We start from the raw sequence: 22,215 nt of genomic DNA, 5'->3' as shown, positions 1-22,215 counted from the left end.
TGAAATCATTTTATATTTCCACGCATTTCGCCATTGGTCATGTTCACCAATCGGCAAAAGGCTGCAGCTTCAGGGAGCCTGTGTCTTCTGTGTCTGTGGGCGTGAGTGTGAGTATATAGAGCGTATGATACACACCAAAGCCAGCTGACACTTCCTGAGTCGTAAACACGTCTGTCAAGAGTGTCCCTGCATGCTTAGCTCTGCTCGATGCTAACACCCACACCCAGTCCGCATGTGTTGAACAGGAGTGTCAGAATTTGTGTTACACAAAAAGTGAGAAAACTTAGAAGTTTTAACTTCTTATGTGGTATTTTTTATTTTCTCATTTTTTCAAAATTACACACAAGTAAGGCTTATTTATACAGATGGTCAGTCAAAAATGGCTGATGAAAAAATCCTTAGAATATATATATATATATATATATATATATAAAAACCTGCAGCATGTTAACAAACTCCTATAACACACTCAGCTTAAGTCGATAGATCTGTGCCTCTTTTTGAAAACTAGTGGTGCATTCATGCAAATATTCCACCAAAATACAGACTTGAGGTTATGAGTATTTTGTCCATTTCTGTTCACTTTGAACTTGCTTCACTTTATTTTAAAAAATCAGCTGTTGTGTAATTACTTTTCATATAATGTTGCTTCATCCAAAGCATAAGACAAGATAAGATGCAATGTAAGTCACAACTAATTTAAATAATAATCTACACAATAAAACATGCCTGTACTGATTACTGTCAGGCATGGTACATCATTTTATATTTTGACGTACATGTGACACCTTACTCTAATTTAAAACCATAAAATAGCCATTTCTAATGAAATTAGCAGTATGATTATTAGTTATTTTTTCAGTATAACATTTACAAAAACATATATAGCTAAATTATTCATTCATTCTTTCATTTTCCATCCTTGTCCTCTGCTTGTCCTCTGGAAGACAAGCGATTGTTAACAGATATACAGTATCATGTATTTAAAATGTCTTAAATAAGTCATGAAAAGAAATTAAAATACATGAAACAATAAAAAGCTAATAATTATACTTAATAATTATATTTTATCAAATAAATGCATTACAATTTCAGATTACAGGCCAGACACTAAAACTAAATATTAAAGATTATAAATAAATAATAATAATAAAAAAATCTCCTTTTTGCTGTTGCTTTTAGCTGCATCTAAACATCTTCCTCCTCAGCACCTAGTTAAAAAAAATAAATAAAAAATATATGTTGTTCAAAAGTTCACGATATATTAAAGGTGGTTTCGCGTCATTTGTGTCATTACTGTTGTCACACCATTTCCTGGTGCTCTACAGATGTGTTGGTCAGCGTGCAGATTAAAAAAAAGGAAGTAAAAGTCGTTGAAATGAGGAAGCATCAGAGCTCCACCACTTAACTGTGTGTCTGTACATGGACTGAAGTTGAAGCTGGTCCTGCAGGAAAACTCAGTCAGGATTGCCCGTGAGTAACTGACTGTGTTTTTTTTTTTTTTTCTTTTTTTTTTATGTGGTTTTGTTTGTCAGGAACTGGTGAATTGAAGATGACATGTTCATATGTTGTTCAGACCGCCGGCAGCTGATATGCTGAAGCACTGAAAAGACCGAAAGACCGAACTGGAGGTGAATCGAAGTCTGGAACTAGTTTACCACATTACATACGGTAAGTGAAGTATTTGTGTTTTCTTTAAGAAAGACTGTTCAATCTTTACTGCTGTTCCCTGTTTTTAAATGTTCTCCTTTAGTGTAAGCAATGAATTACAGTTCCCTTTTTTTACTGTGTTTTAGACTAGTCAAGTCGTTTCTCACTGACTTCTGACTCATTTTTAACCTGAAACACTTGCTGCTGTTGTTCAGTTTTGAGTAATTAAAAATTATCTTGACAAATGAATTGCCCAACTCTGTGACTAGTAATTTGACAATTTGAATCACCTAAATTAAAATAAAGTAGTTAAAGCTAACCATTTACAACAAGTATTTAAATGTAGGATATTCAATATATTGTCTGGCACACAATAATGTTATTACTGCAAATGTCCTGCTTTACATTACTGTTTTAGACTTAAGTAAATGGATCAGAATTTTACTAACCAAGAAACTGAAATTGTTGTGTGACTGTTAGCACGTCTCCTCACTTGACACAGCTTAGATCTTGTCCTCCATGTTGGGGATAATTTAGAACATATGATCAATGGATTTAACGCTGATTTGTCATGTGCATAAATGTTCACAACTTTCTCACGTTGGAGATGCCCACATAAATCCTGCCGGTATCTAATAATCCCAGAGGAAAGACTCCTACAAGTGGCTGGAAGCAAGGTTCCTGTTAACATTTTGAACCTAATTACATTCATTACTCCTGAGACTTCAGTGAAACTCTCTGTGGCTGTAACGTTGTGTTTTATAGATATTTTAAAGATTTTTAATCAAAGAAAAATTGTGGTAGTTAGGAAAAGCTCAAGCTACATATAAGGTGTTTTGTGATTTTGAAGAGGGTCTGATATTCTGCTGAAATCCAACCCCCTGCAGAAGATTACCTTCATTTGGTACTCGTCATTGCAAAAGATGGCAACTAACACACAAACTGTGTCTTTTGCACTCTTGTGCTTCTGATTTGCTTATGTGCAGAGAAAGTCTGCTTTAACCTTTTTTTTTTTTTTCATGAAGGAGGAGGAGCTTTTAAGGGGCTCCTCATAGCGTGAGATCTGTTTGTGCGACATGAAAGCATGAGAAGGAACTTGAAAGCATGGGACTCACACGGTGGGATGTCATCTAACAGATGTCATCAAAAAATAGTTTCCGTATGAATTTGCCGTGTAAACATTATTTTCTGATATGTTTACGCAGTCATTAAATATGTGTGACTGATCTGACCTCTGAGTCTGCTGCGGTAGTTTTACAAGAACACAAAGGTTAAGATAAGTGCAGTTCAAAATGTATAAGAAATACTTCAGTGAATAATCCATCTACATCAAACAAAAGACAGCGTGCGGGTTAATCGCTGCGGTAAAGAAGCAACGCCCCTTAAACGCCCCTTAAACTCAACAAAGCCAAAATTTAGACTGAGCTTTTCTCAAGAAGCAGATCTTATATTTGGAGCTCTGGATGCTCTGAAGCTGGCCACAAACATTTGCAATATTTTGACATGGTATTGGAATTGTGGATAGATACACATGCTTTTTATTCTATGGTGTGGTAGAAACAAAGACGTAAGCTTGCTTAGTTTGAAGTCAAATTTGCAAAGTGGCTTCTCATGACTTTCATATGACCTTAATGGAGGTCAGCCACCACCTCTAGAGCTCCATACACACTCGTACCAATAAATGTTACTATGGCACACTTTGAGGAAAATGAACAGAGAACACATGGGCATAAAGACATATGATTGTGATAAATGCGATCCACGCTCCAATTCAGAATGTGAAGCTTTCTCTCATGGGGGTTTGGGACGGCGGAGCATCAAGGTGGTGTGTCTTTCACCTTGTCTGTGTAATGACAGGTGTTTTCAATGTGTGATATTAATGTTTATAATATATTTTGAGGTGGGCGACTCTGTTTTTTACGCTCCTTTTTTTCTACACATGGTGTTCACACACGTTGTGACTTCCGCCTGTGCTACTGCAGCTTCTATATTAAAAACGGAGTCAATCCCCTCCATGAATGCAGCAACAAGAGAACCTGTATCCATATTAGTCTGTATATCCAAGCAGAAATCTGATGTGTGGGTGAGTCCAGGACGATGGGATGCACAGCCAATGCTTTAAACGGGTCCCCACTTCCTTGTATTGGCCAAACCGATGCTAGCTTCCTGGGCATACGGGCGTGGCCATCTTGCGAGTTTGGCGCCAGAGTCTGTGCAGTACTGTCCGAGAGTAGAGGCGCATTATCGATGACCCTCCCATACTTCCGCCGGACTCACTCGTGTTTTTGTTAAATTAATACTGCGCTCTGCTCTACCCCCAGCAGTTAGGGTTATGTTAGGGTTAGGGTTAGGGTTGGATTTTACTCTGTACTTAATTATTTATTTATTTTTTCCTATTCTCACTTCACAGTTATCATGGACCAGCAAACATTTAAAATGTAAATTTCTCTAAAATGATCTCATTGGGCTATCTTACAAACAAATTTAACATTGATCAACCATCATTCAAATCATTCAACATAGACCAAACACAGTTTGCCATCCAGCTTTCCAAACTTATTTGTAAATGGTGAATAATGGGATTGCAGAGGCCGGAGTATTACTAGTGATCAGATATTAATCAGGCTGTGTTTTCGAACATAAGGTGGTGTGTATTAATACACAGAAATATCTTCACACAGGAAGTTTGTGACAAAATGTCATCCTAAGCGAATAATTTACACTGATCAGGAATAACATTATGACCACCATGTAGGTCTCCCTTGTGCCTCCAAAACAGTTGTGACTCATCAGAGAATGGGCATGGGCCTTCTCAGGGTGTCCTGTGGTGTCTGGCAACACATGTTGGTAGTGGGGGCCTTTGGGTCCTATGGGTTAAGGGGAGGGGCCTCTGTGGATCATCAAACAGATACTTGATCAGTTTGGGATCTAGTGAATTTGGAGGCCAGGTCAACTCCATGTGCTGTCTTTCATGGTTTTTGAGCTGTTTCATGTTTTTTGAGTTGTTCCTAAACTGTCTTTGTGTGTATGACAATGTCAAGGAGAACCATAGCTCTATACATGGCGATGTCAGCAGGTTTAAAGTCTGTTTATTGCTCTTGCAAGAGTGTTCAAATTATAGTCCGCTGGTTGGGGTGGTGCAAAATGTTATCATGCACCTGTTATGTGCTTCATTTTCACTGTACAAAAAGGAGCCTACAAACCTCATTACCACAGTAATGAGGTGACATCAGCCAGCGCTTCCTGTCAGAAGGTTCCATTATTGAGGCTACTTATTTCTGTAAAATGGAAGGGAAACATCAGAATTAAATTTCAAGATTTGAATATGTTTAAACATTTAGTAATATTCTTGATCTTTGATTATGTTTTTGTTTTCAGGTTAATTCTATCCTGGTGGCTGAACATTGTGAAGCGACTTCCTTAAGGGAGGCTCCATCCGGAAGCCAACATGGCTGACGTTGTGAATTCATTGCCATTCTTCTATGGCAACATCACCAGGGAGGATGCAGAGGACTACCTGCGGCAGGCAGGCATGGGCAACGGCTTATACCTGCTAAGGCAAAGCCGAAACTATCTTGGAGGCTTTGCACTGTCTGTGGCAAATACAGGCCGCTGCTACCACTACACCATTGAAAGACAGCCCAATGAAACGTATGCAATCGCCGGTGGTAAGAGCCACAGGAACCCTGTGGATGTAATTGACTACCATTCCCAGGAGATGGATGGTCTTGTGTGTCTGCTGAAGAAGCCCTGCAACAGGCCCAAAAACATGCAGCCCAAGGTGGGCCCATTTGAGGACCTGAAGGAAAAGCTGATCCGGGAGTATGTGAAGGAGACCTGGAACCTGCAGGTTAGTTTCACCTGTAAGAAGGAAAGTTTGTGCAATAATTTTACTGCATGCTTCTTGGCGCATCTGACTTCTTTGTAGTGGCTTCAAGCAGATGGGTCCCCCATATGAGCCTTCTTGCCGCCGTCAGTCTTATGCTTGCTCTTGTGGTTTCAGGCTCTGGGTTCTGTGAAGCATCTTCAGACAATTTGTAATAAAGTTGAAGCTAAATAAATAAAATTGAATTGGATTAATACTGAATTGATTCAACAGTGTTCCCAGATCTCAGCAATTACTTGTACTTATTCAGGGGTTCCTTCCCCATATTATATGATATCCTGCAAAGGATGAATACCTCTTATTAACTGATTCCTGGTGGTTTTGTTGCTTCATGCTGGTGAGCTGCCTTTTGACTTATTGAGTTTTTACCACTGTGTTTGGTGTGTTTTCATTGCTGACCATGTATTGAAAATCATATAATGGTTAAAGATTTAATACCCAGTTCCTTATATAATATAATTCTAATGATAATCACGTTTATCATGCATGTGTACAGGGGGCAGCTCTGGAGCAGGCCATCATCAGCCAGAGGCCTCAACTGGAGAAACGCATTGCCACCACTGCTCACCAAAGAATGCCCTGGTTCCACGGACAAATAACACGAGAAGCGTGCGAGCCAAGGCTTCAAAATGGCTCCCGTACAAATGGAAAATTCTTGTAAGTATTTTATAGCTGTCTTTCTGTACGTTATGGCTATGGTTATGATCACAGTAAATGCTGTAATTAACATATCCAAATTTGCTAATTATGGCAAGAATGTCAACAACACAATTCCCCTCATGAAACAATCAAATTCTTCTTCTTCTAACACGAGTCACATGCAATGAAACTTTTGCCTCAAAAGGTAAAACTGCAAATGTTGGTTTGTGTGTTTCTAAAGAAATTTCCTGCCCTTGAAATCCGCTTGTTAGTCAAGGTTTTACTCCAAGTATGTGATTGCCCCTCCAACAACTTTTTTCAATTCAAGCTTCAGCAAACCATTTCAGACATCTTGAACCATCTTGACCAAGTTTTCCTAAAGGCCATGACACACCAGGCCGACGGTTGGCCCCGGTGCCAGGCTGTTGGCAAGCATCTGTGGCCCTAGCTTTTGGTCCAACTAGAGCCAAGACTGTGTCCTGTGACCCCTGTCATTGGCTTTTTCAGCTGAATCCAAATCAGAACAAGGAATTTGATTTGGTGTTGTTGCACCCATTACGCATAAACAAATAAAATGAGCATGTTGAATCCGTGGTGAAGTGAGATGGTAAGACACAACGCTCTGATTGGCTGTTCAGCTTAGTGAACCAGTGCACCAGGAGAGAAACGGAAGATTTAATCAAGCGGAAATGAAGGGAGGTATTAGTTTAAGTTATTAATGAAAGTTATCAAAACAGCAAAAGTTGCTGCATAAAATTTAAGGCGGTTTAGGATTCTGTATCATTTTGACGGCGTAGCTACAGCGACGGGGACACAGACCATAAGAGCTGTGACTGGTCTGGTTGGTTGTAGCATATTTACGCTTTACTGTTTTCGGCTGCTTCTCCATCTCCGCAATTTTTGAGCGTTTGGGTGGTGTTTTTACAGAGCGAACCAGACTGACGAGCCCACAAGTATAAATGGCTCGCACTGGTGTCTGCGCCTGGTCACCCAGAGGCATAAACTCTGCTTTAGTGTGAAAGAACTAGTGTGTGACTAGCTGAAGTGTGATTTTGTTTGACACAGATATACAGGTTGTGAACAGGAAGCCTCACCTCACAAATTCCAATTTTTAAATTTAGTGATACGTGATGTGCTCGTTAACGGCTTTCTGCGACTGCTAATGCAGCTTCTATGTCAGGACTACTGCGGTCAGTAACCGTTTCATTTACATTCATTATCAAAATGTCATGTGACATCATCAGCTATATCTTGCATTGGTATCACGACTGGATTCTATATTTACGCGTCACATATACACTGTTGCCCATATAGTTGGAATAAAAGATTTTTTAGCTCTGCTCATGAAATGATCATGACAGCGTGATTTATATAGATAGGAATAAAAAAGAGGTATGTGTCTGAAAACAAAATTATTCCAACTTCATGACCAATAGTGTATGGATCTATGTCACGTGTATGTGTATCAACGCCAGACTGAATATATATTTCTGTAATTTGATCTTGCAACCTGTGTACAAACTAAAAACTCTTTATCACACACATAATATGATCAACAGTACAAAGGGAAGCACTTGATTGTGTAGCTGGATAGCATACAGCAAACATACAACCATAAGAAGAGCAAGGGGTTCTACAGCACATGACACCACAGACTCAAGATTACATGATCTCAACATCATTCACAGGGTAGGTTGCTTACAGAAAATATTCATTTGATTTGCTTTTTTCTCTTTCCTGCACTTTGTAGGAATTGATCATACCTATTCAATTTCAATTTCAATTTCAATTTATTTATATAGCGTCAATAACAATACAAATCGTCTCAAGACGCTTTACAAAAACCCGGCCTGAAACCCCCAGAGCAAGCCTGAAGGCAACGGCGGCAAGGAAAAACTCCCTTTTAACAGGAAGAAACCTCGAGCAGAACCCAGCTCATATGGAGGGACCCATCTGCCTAAGGCCAGACAGGTAGAGACAGAAGAAAGAGAGAAGAGAACAGCAAAGAGAGAAGAGAACAGCAAAGAGAACAGCAAAGAGAGAAGAGAACAGCAAAGAGAACAGCAAAGAGAGAAGAGAACAGCAAGATAAACATACATCTGTCATAGATACACGTACACATTCATGCCATTGTTTTTGAAACAATGCTTGCTTTACTCGTTTGCATTTTTTGCATTAGGTCTACTGTTGGCTCATTCAGACTAAGAATTAAAAAATGATTAGTCAAAATGAAAACAAATAAACAAATGACAAAATGAGTTTGGAAAGGCCAACATGTTGTTGTTGCTGTTTAAAATAAGCCAAACTAATTAAGCATAAAAGCAATAGTAAAAGGGACAAATGGTCCTGTACTGGGTGTGTCCCTTTATGTACATTCATTAATTCGGATTCAACATGCTCTTGACTCGGCTCAAATTGTGAAACATTGAAATTAGACCTGTTCAACAGGTCTCACAATTCTTGTAATGCAGTCAGGGGTCGTGGTCACCTTAAGTTACTTATTCTGTAGTGCTGAACTTTATCCCCCACTGTTAACTGTGCCAGACTGAAAGTAAATGACTAGGGTTAGGGTTAGGGGTATATCTGAAAAGCTTCAACGTCACTGCAATATCAACCACAGACTGTCTGCTTCATTTTGTCAGTGATAAAGATTATTGTGCTTGAGTAAAAATTTTAGTTAGAGAGAGCTGAACTTGTGCAGTGGTAACAAAAGCAGTATCAAAACAGATTTTTTGGCTTTGCTATTTAAGTTTTCTTTCGAACTGTGACACGAATGGTGGAACCACTTCCAGACAATAGTAAGTCTCTTGTAAGAGACTAGTAAGCTGGTGGTTCATATCTTGAGATTTATTGACGTTATTGTGTAACTTTTTTGAAATTTACCCCGGAAACGTCGAAGATATGGGACAAAAAGTCTGCTTGTGTGAATAAGAAATAGCTTTTAAAAATGCATACGTTAAAATTTCTTTTTGCCAAGGGCCCTGAAGCCTGATATTTGATGATGGTAGTTACTGTCCTTAGTATATGTCTTTAACAATAGTGACTTAGTCGGGGTTTTAGCAGAAAAGTGTTGCGTTCCTCCTGTGCTAATGTTACATAAGTCTGTGGTGCAAATGTCATATGGATCTACTTTGTAACCCTGAGTTGTGAAATTAGCAAAAATGCTGCAAAAGCCGACATTCTAAACAAGCTACAAGTGAAGCATTAATTACTTTTATATTTAATTCACTATATAAAATACTAATGCAAATGTTTCTTTTGCCTCGTTACATTTGAATGGAGTGCATGTGGAGTATTTATAGCCGCAGATGCTTCGGTTGAAGAAGAAACACAGGGGAACACACACACACACAGACAAACAGTGTGGTTTCCGCTCTGGCAGTTTGCAAAGGACTTCCTGAAGTAGCCATACCAAGAGGAAGAATGACAGCAGGGCGAGATGTAACTGTTGGGTCCCTTTTCTCATGAAGCACTGAGTAGAAGGCTTTTTTTTTTTTTTTTTTTTGTTCCACTGAAACATGCCGTTACAGTTTTAGCTTGAAATTTGAAAAAAAAAAAATCATAAATGTTTCATACATTTCAGCTGGAATATTCGGAAGTCATTTGCAAATTGCACAGGCTCTCACTTTCAACAGTGACCAAGAAAAGACATACAAATACAAAACGTGAACAAATACAACAGGACGTTTTTTTGCATATTTGTTATGTTTGAGAATATCATTTTAGGACCACAGAGCAGCTATTTATAATGACACACAGGCCTTGTCTCTAAGTTCCTGTTTAGTTCCTGTAAACTTGCCTCCTCTGTCTTACTGTAACGTCTCAGCGTGTTCTTTCTCAGATCCTAAATTTTGAAAATAGTTACACCCAGTCATGGTTGGCATGTTGTGTGGTTGCAGGTGGGGTTAAGTATTATTGACATCTTTTCAAGAATTATATAAGTGTGAAAAAACAACAACAATGGTATAATAACAGACATGAAGCTTTGGTAAAAGAAAGTAAAACACACGATCGAAAAGAACGGGAAAATCACAAAAACCAAGTGACATAGACGCAGCAGTTAGCTGAATGTGTACGTCTGACATCCCCCAACTGCTGATTTACTGAGTTAACAGGGGTGATAGCTATAAAACAACTCCACTGACACAATCTACAAGAAAAAACTAACCAAAAAGAACAACTAAGGTCTAATTCTAAGTTCTTCCTGATTTGTTCTTCTCTCTTTTTCTGTCTCTACCCGGCCAGCTTTAGGCAGATGGGTCCCTCCATATGAGCTGGGTTCTGCTCAAGGTTTCTTCCTGTTAAAAGGGAGGTTTTGATTACCACCATCGCCTTTGAGCTTGCTCTGGGGGTTTCTGGCCGGGTTTTGTAAAGCGCCTTGAGATCATTTGTATTGTTGCTGACGCTATATAAATAAGACTCCGAATTGCATGCTTGCTGGTGGAGAAATACTTAATGTCTTAAACAAAAACTATTAGTCAAACCATAGATAGATAGATAGATAGATAGATAGATAGATAGATGCTGTATTAATCCCAAACTGGGAAATTTCACAGTTGCAGTAGCAATGTACAGGCACTTGACACCATAATATATTCCAAAAAAGCTAAAATAACAATAAAAAATAGAAAAATAAAACAAAAAAATCTATATACACAATATTTACAAGAACTATAAAATAAGTGACTATTAAAAAAATTAAAAAAACAATGAAATTGCAATGAAATTAAATTAATTTACAATGAGAAGTTGTTCAGGCGGATGGCTTGAGGCAGTAAAGATTTCCTGTAGCGTTCTTTGAGACACCGAAGTCGTCTGAGCCTTCTGGAGAAGGTGCTCCGTTGTCTGTCTGTTGTGTGGTGGAGAGGGAGGTCAGGGACAATATGTTCTATTGTCTCACATGGAACTAGGAGCTCAGTAATATAATGTAATCATAGTATTTTCAAAGTCTACAGAGAGGAGAGCAAGGTTCTCACTCAGATCTAGGGCGGGTGGTGGTGATGTGTGTGTCTTCTTCAAGTTTGGGCTCTTTAACAGAGGCCTGAGAGTCTGATCGTTCAGGGCAGTATCTTAGCTCCACCCTTATGACTCCACTGCTCAGGTGTTGTTCTTGGGATGTGCTGGAGCCACTCTTGTATTTCTCTTACTGGGACCTCCAACCCATTCTCATATATTCCTGCACAATATCCCAGCCGCTTTATGCTTCTAGGTGTATGCTGTCACAGCCTGCACCTGGATCTGGTGTTCAGTGCTTGTTCCTGTGCTACCGTGATCAGATCTTGTGCTATTCGGTGCTATTTTTATGGCTAGAAAAAGCTAGTCTGAAGGAAAGAGTTTTTTTCTAGCCAGTGGTAGGATTTCTGGATGTCAGTTAAGTCCTCTATGTGTAGTTATTAAATGCCTCGAACTACATAAGCGGTTTTATAGTTAACACAAGTACTGTATAAAAAGTTTTATTTTGTCATTCTGTGAGACAGACTTTAGGCTTTTAGTTAAAAAGAAAATGACATGCAGCAAGTTGATGCTACTCCTGTCCACATGCTATAAGGAAACAAAAGCAATTCACAAAAATATAAGAAAGTGCTGTCACTGAAATCTCACTGTCACTTAAAAGAAGAAAATCATATTCTTCAAAGAGACACCTCTTTTCCCTTCAGACTTTTCAACTTGAGTCGAGCGTCTCTTGTAACCTTGATGTATTTCCTGTATGGTTTATTTTTCGATCTTTTACTGATAAATTTGTTATGATGAAGGGCTATGATCTCTTTTAATATTCTCTTTACTTGATCAATTTGAGCCGTTTGTCATTGCCTCAGCCGTGTAAACCTCTGGGCCTTGTGTGTTTGAGGTACATTTTAATATGCAGGTTTTGGACAGTGGCAAAAAGCTGGAATGCCCATAGAAAAGCTCCGGGAGAACATTTGAACTCCACACAAAACTAGCAGATTTGGTCTGCCTCGAACCAGAACCTTCTCTCATGCTGTGGGACGTCAGAGTTAACCACAACATCACTGAAGCACAAAATGAAAAGTGTCATAGTCATTATGGTGGGACGTTTTAATCCCTTAGTATGTACAGAACATACAGCTGTTAATTATTCATAATAAATACTTCATAGTCTGTATATCACAGCCAAAATGTATAGCATTATGTGTGAACCCATACTAAATGTGGTGATAATAAAGCTGAATCTAATCTAATCTGAGATAATATCATTGGGTGTGGCTGTGGACCCATAGGTAGAGCAGATTGTTTACAAAGCAGAAGGTTAGGGTTCAGTACCCTGTGCCAAGTGCCACTGAGCTTGGCACTGGTGTGTGAACATATTTTATTGACTTAAAATATCCTAATGCGTTTGTGTCTGATGTTACTTTTGCAGCATGTTCAGAAAGCATCAGTCTTATCTATGAAGGAATGTCAGTGTCTTATTGGTCTTGTCTCTGTGCAGGATTCGACAGAGGGATCCGAAATCCTACGCCCTGTGTTTACTGCACGAAGGACAAGTCATGCATTATCGCATCGACATGGACAGGACGAGCAAGCTCTCCATCCCAGACGGAAAGAAGTTTGACACCCTGTGGCAGGTTAACACAACGGGTTTATATTTCTGTGTCGCTCAGTGTTTTTCACCCGTTTTATTATTTCAGAAACTATATTTGGATGTATGTTGCATAGACATTTATTCTACACACTGTCATGTCGCCAAAATTTTAGAAATACTGTGGTCGGTGGTCAAAATTCCTCCGCAAGAGACACGTAACAGTTTCTGTTCAGTTTCAGTTTCTATGCACAATTGTCCCTACATTTAATACTTGTTAATGTAATCAGTGTGACACTGAATGATCACAGTCAGCTTTGCAAGCACCTCAAGTAGTGCTGAGCACTTCTTGACTGTCATCTCTGGCTACTTCCAGTTGTGTTGTCTTTACCGGAGCACTTATAGCAACCAATATGTTTCTGTTTGTATGCAGATTAAACTATTGAAATACATAATGTCTTTCCATATTTAGAGGTGTTAGTGGGTTTTACACATGGAACAGAGCCAGACCAGCAGGTTTTCTCTGCGCTTTATATGCAAAGTTAAATTTACCTCATGCTCACTTACTCTCAGCGTACATGACACCAAGATGTGAGATTAATTAATGGTTTTTGAAAGAAAGAAAAAACCCTATATTTCCCCAAATGTTGAACTATTCCTTTTAACTGATGACACGAACTTAGTGTAATCAATTGTAGTTAAAGCCTAGCATGCTTCTCAGAGGATCAGCGGCCCTTTTGCATCACCCTCACCGCCAGCATTTTAATGTTAAGCTTGTGGAAGGCTCTAAGAATAACTCTTTCAGTTCCTGTTTTCTGTGGTATAAAAAAAACACATTTTGGCTTCTGAACAGGGTTGAAAGACTTTAGACCGTTAGTCTTGTGTAGGTGTGGATGTACATACTCAATCGTGACTGGTGTCTGCCATGTTTGCATGTCTTGTCTTTTAACACAGCTCGTGGAGCACTACTCGTACAAGCCAGACGGCCTGCTGCGAGTGCTAACAGACCCCTGTCCAAGACCGGGTAATAAGAATTCACAAAACACTGTCAATCAAACCAAAGCTCACAGCATATTGATATCTAACAACAAAACGTATAGCGACCCATTTATATATATATACGTAACAGGTCATTTTCCTGTGCACTGCTGGTGTATAAATAAATGTCAAATAAGTGTTCATCTAAGATCTGCTCCATATTTGTCATATTCTGTGTTCATAGACCGGCCACTTCCACAGCCAGGACTCGTGCCTACTATTGTAAGTAGTGTGTGTTTGCATTAACAAATCCAGACTGACACAGTGACTGGTAAAACCTGCCTCAGGGAACCGTCCGCATGGGTCAGCTCGTGCCCGGCTGACTCGGCCAGGGTTTAAACCGGTTCAGTCACAGCTGAGTGGGGTCCCTGACGCAGGTCGCCAGTGAGGAATCTTATCAGTTGTCATGAACAGGTCAAACATGGGTTTCACGTGTAGAAGTGGTCTGCACATGTGGGGCCATCAATGCATTTGCAAGTTTTTACGTTTAGAGAACATGAACTAAGGTCAATTACTGCATGTGTGTCACACGATTAGCGAACGGAAACAAGGACTCTGCAGATGCTGATGCATGTATCACTGCGTTATTTTACCGTCACTGTGGAAATTCTGTTTATCACAAGTTTTCTGTGTATTTTGAATATTACAATTACAGCTTTTACATATTGTAACTTGTTTGTTCACCCTATTTCTTATGCATCGTTGACATTTAAAGGGTTGATTCAGGAAACAAGAATGAAAAAAACAACACACACCTAGTGGTATTTGTTCATGCGGAAAATGCTGGCTTTACTTGTTTAGATATCTGCCTCTGAGATCTCACATTGTCTCAGAATTTTTTAAATTACTTATCTGTGTGAATGCATTAAGAGTTTTTAATAGATATTTAAGATAACACACCATTGTCCAGCAGTCAGATGGGCTACATCCAAAGCATACCTAACTTATAGCTAGAAAACAAAACTTCTTTCGAAATAATCACTTCATTTAGATTAGTCATACATTGTATTAGAATGCAATAGTAGCTCTGGTAGATAATAGTAGTAGCTAACAGCAGCCAAAGTTTGACCACTATTGCTGAAACTATAGCAATAGCTCATCACGGACAATGTGGTGATCATGTCAATATGAAGGAAAGAAAACCATATTTGGACCAAAACACAGCCCCTCGCTGAAGGTTGGTCCCTAACTAGCTGGAATAGAAACAACAACCTATAACATCAGCTCTTACTACTTAAAGTAAATGCTAGCAGCAGTTTAGATAGTCAAACCACAAATAATCTAACCCAAAAGATCTGCTTACCTGAAATGCCATCTTGTTTTGACTGAAAAACATGTACGTTTGGGACTTTTGGACATGGACTTTTGCCTGTTGTGTTATTTTGAACTTAATGTTTTTTTTTTATTAAACTTTTAGTCCTGCCCCTGTACCTCAAATGAATACGTATCCAAATGAGTAATTTGTGAACATGACTTATTAATTTGGGGGCCATAAATAGTATGAGGTGACACATCCTTGTTTGGAGCTAACCTTTCCTCTGAATCAGTTTCTTCTGTAATGATCACATGCATGTTCTTAACGCTAACAGGTTCACTGATAACCTCTCTGACATTTTTGGTTCTAGCAAACTGCGGCAGAAGGATTTGTCTCCATGATCAAAAATATTCCCATACCTGGCCGAACAAAGGTGCACTAACACACCTCGTACCCCCTTGTGAACCTAATGGCCGCTTTGTGTAACACCAGCCCTTCCCTGCCCTCTCCCCTTCACTAATGCTTCGGTGTGGATTGGTATTTACTAACCTCGGAGTCTTTCTTCAGAGCAGACAGTTTCACAACTGGAGTTGACTGCACACTTGCACAGCTTGCCGAAGTTTGTGTGAGATCACAAGGCCTCGGCTCACTTGTGATTACATTCTAACACCATCCAGAGGTTACTTAGCGCAGTTACATCTAATCCACAGCCGGTGGTCGCATTCAGTAGCTGCCTCTTTCTGTGCGAGCGTCATAAACTGGTCACGCCTCTGTTCTCTTCCAAAGGCTCCTCTGGTACTATCTGTAAGATCCAATCCTCCTTTGGGTACTGGGATTGTTCAATTTGAATTATAAAATATTTAGTAAGGTTTTAATAATTTTGTATGGAAACTAAATATAGGGAAGACAACATTTTACAGTATTCATTTATTGTTTATTTGAATTTTTAGCCATGCCAATGAGGTAGACTTAAGGAATGTAAGTCTGTGAGCTACCACTATGACAAACTGACTTTACACTGTCACATGTATTATTCCTGCTGTAGTCACATGGGGAGTATGTGTGACTCTAACTTACCTTGACCCCTTTGTTCATAAAAAACTTGAAATACCACAAAACTAAATTCAAAAAGTCCTCTTGAATTATTTATATGCATCACTTTTCCTCATGAATTATCTATTTGCAGAAAAGGTTCTCGTGTGTCTCCTATTACCTCTAGTTTTTCTTTCAACAATATTGAACTTTTCAAATTTAGAAAACAAGACAAAGCATAAGGCCAACAAAGTGACGTCCTTAAAGGTCACTATAACAGTGCAAACAAACTGGGAGAGAGAAAAAAAAGCCACACAGCAATGCCTGGCTTACTTGTACTTTTCCATGTTAAAGCTATGGAAGTGATATACACCCTCATCAGCCAGTTGTTGTACCCGTCGCTGTCTGGGCTGTTTTACATATGCTGTGCCACTGTTGCGATGTTAATTCCTCCTGTAGATCTGAATTCCATGCATTGAACTTAGAGTCAGAAGACTCAGTTGAGGAGGCTTTCAGTAATGTAAATTAGTTCCATTCCATCATTGCTGAATTACATTTCCAGACACCATCCCCAGAAAATATACATAGCTGACATTTACTTGGAAGTATCTGGATCTGTAAAATAAAACGTTAACCACAATATGAGGAGACACCCTCATTTATCAGACAAAAACAACAATGTTGTAGCATTCTGGAGACCTAACGCCACCTAGTAACTACAGTACTGGATTGGAGAAGCCTTTGGGTTTGAACAGCAGCGTCGGCCTGTTACTATGTATTTGATTTTGAAATGTATAACTGAAAGGAGATGTGAGGCTCCGTGCTAAAAGTCTGGTGAATCCCCCTCATCCTGTTTGTGAGCTTTGAAGGAGGCAGCCCCTGAAACGAATCCTGACTGACCCTTCTGATTTTGTTGCCTGGTTTTGCTAATCTCATGCCTTCCTTTTTTCTTTTTTTAATATCATCATTTTTACATTTCCATTTGCTGAAATGTACAATGGAATTAAGAAACTCCAATCACCTGTGCTTGAGATTCAAAACAGTACTTCTGTACGTTCACATGCTTTTTAAAGCATGGGTGTGGGACAATGTTAACGCGTCATTGAACTCTAGCTATTATAATACAAACAGCAAATCAGTTTCCAAACTTGTCCCACATCCCTTCTTTAAATGCAGACAACATTTCAGCTCCGCACTCCGTGTCAAACTATGTTGTATGCATCATACACAGTCTGCTCTCTGACATGTTGTCTTTTGTGCTGAACTGATAGACGACTTCAGGACGTCAAACCAACCAAGATAATCTCAATCCTTATGAGACCAGTGTCCCCCATGCTAGGGGTAAAGGTAAGACGTTCAAATATAGATGAGCGATCGCACCTTGTATTCAACAAAATGATGAGCGTGTATTGTTCCTTTGCTATAGCTAACTTGCTTGTTAGTACATTTGTCCCGGGCCATCTGCTATTATGTAGGTCTCTGTAGAAATTTACATATTATTCTCCAGACAGCTTTTCTTTAAGGAGTCTGTCCACATAAGGTAAAGACAAAATATTACAAAGTATTTGTTTACGCGCCACATTTATATTGTCTACATTCACTGTGTGGTCAGAAGCAGGTCAATGCCTCAGCAAATAAAACCGAGATTGGTTTCCTGGCTAGAAAATAGAATGGAAATATGGGAGGATTTCTCATTTACAAGGCTGAGGTAGGTGACTGTTAACGGACACTAGTTGTGGCAGTTTCTGGTGATTAACAGAAACATGCCAAGCAAGTTTTCTGATGGGCTACACCCACAGATGTTCCTATTTAAACCTCAACTCTCCACCAGAACTGAAGAAGCTACTCGGATGAGTGGTGAAACGTCTTCTAAAAAAAAAAAAAAAAACTCTACAAGTCCAGTTGTCTTTCTTTAATGTTTTTTGGACATACCATGACCTGGATGACTGAGAACCTTCACAGATGAAAGAAAAGCATCTCTGACTTTTACCATAACTGGCCACCTAGTCCACACATTTGGTCTATCAGGCACGATAACATTCAGGCTTTCTAAATACTGAGTAGTTCACTCTTGTACACACTAACAAATTGTCATGTTGTTATCATTCTTCCTGTTCCTACCGGCCATTACAACATACATTTCTAAAATACAGTTGTGTATCGGCATGGGTGGCAGTGGCACTGTGTGCACAGCTGTCTAAACTGCAACTGTCTACTGAACTTGTACACTTTCTACATCAGAGGTCTTGCCAATGGACACAGAAGTATATGAGAGTCCATACGCAGATCCAGATGAACTGAGGACTTCTACAGTGGACCGCAGTCAGCTCTTCCTAGAGGATGGAGAACTGGGCTCTGGGAACTTTGGCACCGTCATGAAGGGCATCTACAAGATGAGAAAGTATGTCGCCTTACATCACATTACTACATACAAACAAGAGCACCCCTACACTTCAGTCATGGTTATGGCTTGTTAGATATATGCAGACTACCCCCAAATTCTCCCCATCATAAATCATATTCAAGATTGATTGCAACCACAAAGTTAGTAAATTTCGATATAATAGGCGCAGCATCTCTAATAGAAATATCCAACTTCCACACATACTTTTTCTCTGTTTTCTATCTAACTTACAAAATCCTAAACCCACAGCTCATATCAAACAGGCCATGTGTACAAACCACACAAGAAACTCACCGTGACGGACCTTGTTTTCTCTGACATAAAGATGATTACTCCTCCCTTCACAGTTTCACACAGAACCAATTTGATCCATTTAAACAGAAATTCAGAAAACACTGAACTGAATACATCTATTCAAAGGCAAAATGCCTGTATGATGACATACAGAATGGTAGACACAGTCTGCACAAGACCAAACACCAGCGAGAAAGTTGAAAAAGCATTGTAAGTGTATAATATTAAACAAGAAACGTGATTCACTGCTTAATTCAGTGATCTTCCAATCTCAATGATGCTTTAAAAAATACCATATTATTTGTCATTTGATATCATTCAGAGTTCAATAAAGTCAAACAAGCTGTTTGCCTTCTGAGCAGTTCTCCTCAGAACACACAAACAGTGGTCCAAGCTACTTGACAGGGAGGTTGTTCAGCAACAACACACAGTGTCTTCTGTCTCTTATCCCAGACTGTCAGGACTGTTGAGAGCTGGTGTCTGAAATGTCTGAGAAATGCATTGATGGTGAAGTAATCCTCTCAAAAACCTTTTCCCGTGTATCAGGACAGAAAAGACAGTCGCTGTCAAAATCCTGAAGAACGATGATAACTCAGCAGTACGAGATGAAATGCTGCGAGAAGCCGACGTCATGCAACAACTGGACAATCCCTATATTGTCCGGATGATTGGTATCTGCGAGGCAGAGAACTTGATGCTGGTCATGGAGCTGGCTGAGCTGGGACCACTCCACAAGTTCCTCCAAAAAAACAAGTATGTACTCCAGCTGGGCCTTGTCCTTTCTCTCAGTTTAGACATTCTGGCATTGGTTTTTCACATTAATTGTTAGGAACGTATACAGACCTCTCCCTCTGCAGATGGACAGGACTGGTCTCAGTGGTTTCACTTATCCACTTTTGACCCCAAATATCAGCTGGAGATAAGGGATTCTTATAAATGACTGCGCTTTGGACTTGGTCCAAAAGCTAAACATTTATCAAATATCTTAAAAGTATAAGGTCTCAGTCACTGAAAGAAAATATATATTTGTAATTACTTTGTAATACTACAGTTAATTCAATGAGGAGAGATCACGTTGGAGTGGAACATTTATTGAGGAAACATGAGAAAGCATTGCATTTAGGCAATTCGATCGATAGATAGATACAGGACCCCTGGAGTCTAGACGCTGGTGTTAGTGGAGAAGTAAATTAAGCTAAAAGGTGGATGAAGGAGACCTCTGGTGAGACAGAGGTGGAGATGGGGAAGATGCGAGCATGATTACTGGCTCAGAGAAGGCGAGCAAATCGATTATAGGACCTGAGTGGTGAGGTAGAAATTTAGAATGAATGGATTTTGACAGCGTGGGAAGAGATGAGGAAATAGAGCAGCAACTTTTTGAATGAAGTGAAGAGCTTGATATACTGCTGGTTACTCCCATGTCTAGTGGAAAGGGGCGGCACAGTGGTGTGGTGGTTGTCACTGATGTCTCACAGCCAGAAGGTTCTGGGTTTGAATCCATTGGCCGACTGGGATCTTTCTGTGCAGAGTTAGCATGTTCTCCCTGAGCTTTACTTACTTGCTTACTTTTAATATAACAACCGATCATCTGCAGGCAAACGTCCATAAAGAACATCACAGAGCTGGTCCACCAGGTGTCCATGGGGATGAAGTACCTGGAGGAGCATAACTTCGTTCACAGGGACCTCGCTGCCAGGAACGTGCTGCTGGTCACACAGCACTACGCCAAGATCAGTGACTTCGGCCTCTCCAAAGCCGTCGCTGAGGAGCAAAACTACTACAAGGTAAATGCTGACAGGGGGTTCTTCAGCATGTCTCCACTTTATTATGATCCTGGTATAGATCATATTCCTGCATAGGCACACTTAAGGTCTTGACTGGCCACCTATGGATCCGTTTGATCTGTAAATGAATGACAAAATAAATGACTGCAATACTGTCTAGTTTTGCATCCGAAATTACCACACTCATATTCAAACAACAATACGAGATGATCTCCCAGCTACTGATGTTGATCATTTGTATCCTCCTCTAGGCCAAGGGTCATGGGAAGTGGCCAGTGAAGTGGTACGCTCCTGAGTGTATAAACTACTTCAAATTCTCATCCAAAAGTGATGTGTGGAGCTTTGGAGTGCTCATGTGGGAGGCCTTCTCCTACGGCCAAAAACCATACAAGGTATGAACGATCGCAGCCCGGACTGGCGATGACTAAACTCCACACACACTGACACATATTACACATTTAGACAGGGACATAGCCTTGACACAGATTTGTTGTTCGGGTTATGGGGCTGCTGTGTTAAAAGTACACTGACTCATGGATTGCATGTGGGATGTGAGTGTATGAATATACAGTGAGAAGACTTTAATCTGAATGTGTCACCGTTCACAGGGCATGAAAGGAAATGACGTCATGCAGATGATTGAGAGTGGACAGCGGATGGATGCCCCGGCGAACTGCCCACAAGAAATGTATGATCTCATGAGGACCTGCTGGACGTACAAGTAAGTGACGCATAGTCTCTTGGTCATCGCAGGGGACTACCGACTCATTTTTCACAACCGCCTGCTATTTTCGTGTCTTCCAGGGTGGATGAAAGACCTCCATTTTCTGTCGTTGAGCCAAGACTACGAGACTATTACTACGACATTGCACAGTGATTCTTCACATGGATGCTATGAGGCTATGCAAACTGTTGGCTTATGAGAGAAACTGCATTTAAACGTATAGCAATGGCTTGAGATGGTTGACTCGTAAAAGCTGTTACATGTAGACATCAGCATGGGGTTTCTCTTTCACCTTTTAAATATTGACTTTAATTATGCAAAATAACATTTATTTTATTATTTTTATTTTTCCTCTCTGAATGTGAACGATATGAAAGTTGTAATAAACAGATACATGTCCAGCTTATTCCATGAGCGATGTTACTGAGCAAACTTACTGCATAACTTAATCATTTGGTGGACGTGCTCCATCCTTCAAGAGAATATGTATTAAAACTGCAACACTGCATGTCATAGTAAGCAAACTGCTAAAATCTTCAGATCCTTGATTGAAGGTCCGAATGTTGTCTGAATGGAGAGAGAGGAAAGTTCTCAGAATAGTGTTTCTGTACTCACATACGAATAAATTTCATGATTTTGACTTAACCCTTATTATGAATATTTGGTAACTTCCACACTCATATTAAATTGTGTCCCTGTGCTTCTCAGTGAAGTTTAGAAGCATGTGGTTTTCACGCAACCAATCAGAGAAGATCAAGGGAACATTCTCAGGTCAAATCAGGGTCTAATGTGGTCTGCAAGGTCCACCTCTGCATGAACACTGAGTAACTGCTTTATTAGGTACCAGGAAGAAGTGGCCTAATGTAGTCTAATGTGATAATGTGTGTGTTGAGAAGTGCCTGCATCAGCACTTCTGTTCTAATGCTCTAAATACAAGTTTACATTTATTTACCACTTAAGCCACTTGAGTC

At 39.7% G+C, this 22,215-nt stretch overlaps 1 protein-coding gene across 1 annotated transcript; it reads left to right on the top strand.

The window, feature by feature from the left end:
* Window positions 1-1,289: 1,289 nt before the first annotated feature.
* syk (spleen tyrosine kinase) lies at window positions 1,290-21,645 on the top strand. Its single transcript, XM_084572128.1, has 15 exons — window positions 1,290-1,473; window positions 1,577-1,671; window positions 5,029-5,500; window positions 6,033-6,193; window positions 12,624-12,759; window positions 13,668-13,737; window positions 13,936-13,973; window positions 15,377-15,439; window positions 17,310-17,385; window positions 18,280-18,439; window positions 19,283-19,489; window positions 20,331-20,520; window positions 20,772-20,912; window positions 21,129-21,241; window positions 21,325-21,645. The coding sequence occupies exons 3-15, from the start codon at window positions 5,099-5,101 to the stop codon at window positions 21,395-21,397; spliced, it is 1,830 nt and encodes a 609-aa protein (XP_084428254.1). The 5' UTR covers window positions 1,290-1,473; window positions 1,577-1,671; window positions 5,029-5,098; the 3' UTR covers window positions 21,398-21,645.
* Window positions 21,646-22,215: the final 570 nt, after the last annotated feature.

The sequence above is a fragment of the Chelon labrosus genome (assembly GCF_963514085.1).
Source record: "Chelon labrosus genome assembly, chromosome: 22".
Lineage (NCBI taxonomy): Eukaryota > Metazoa > Chordata > Actinopteri > Mugiliformes > Mugilidae > Chelon > Chelon labrosus.
Note: the sequence above shows the minus strand (reverse complement) of the source record. Positions and strands in the feature narration are given on the sequence as shown.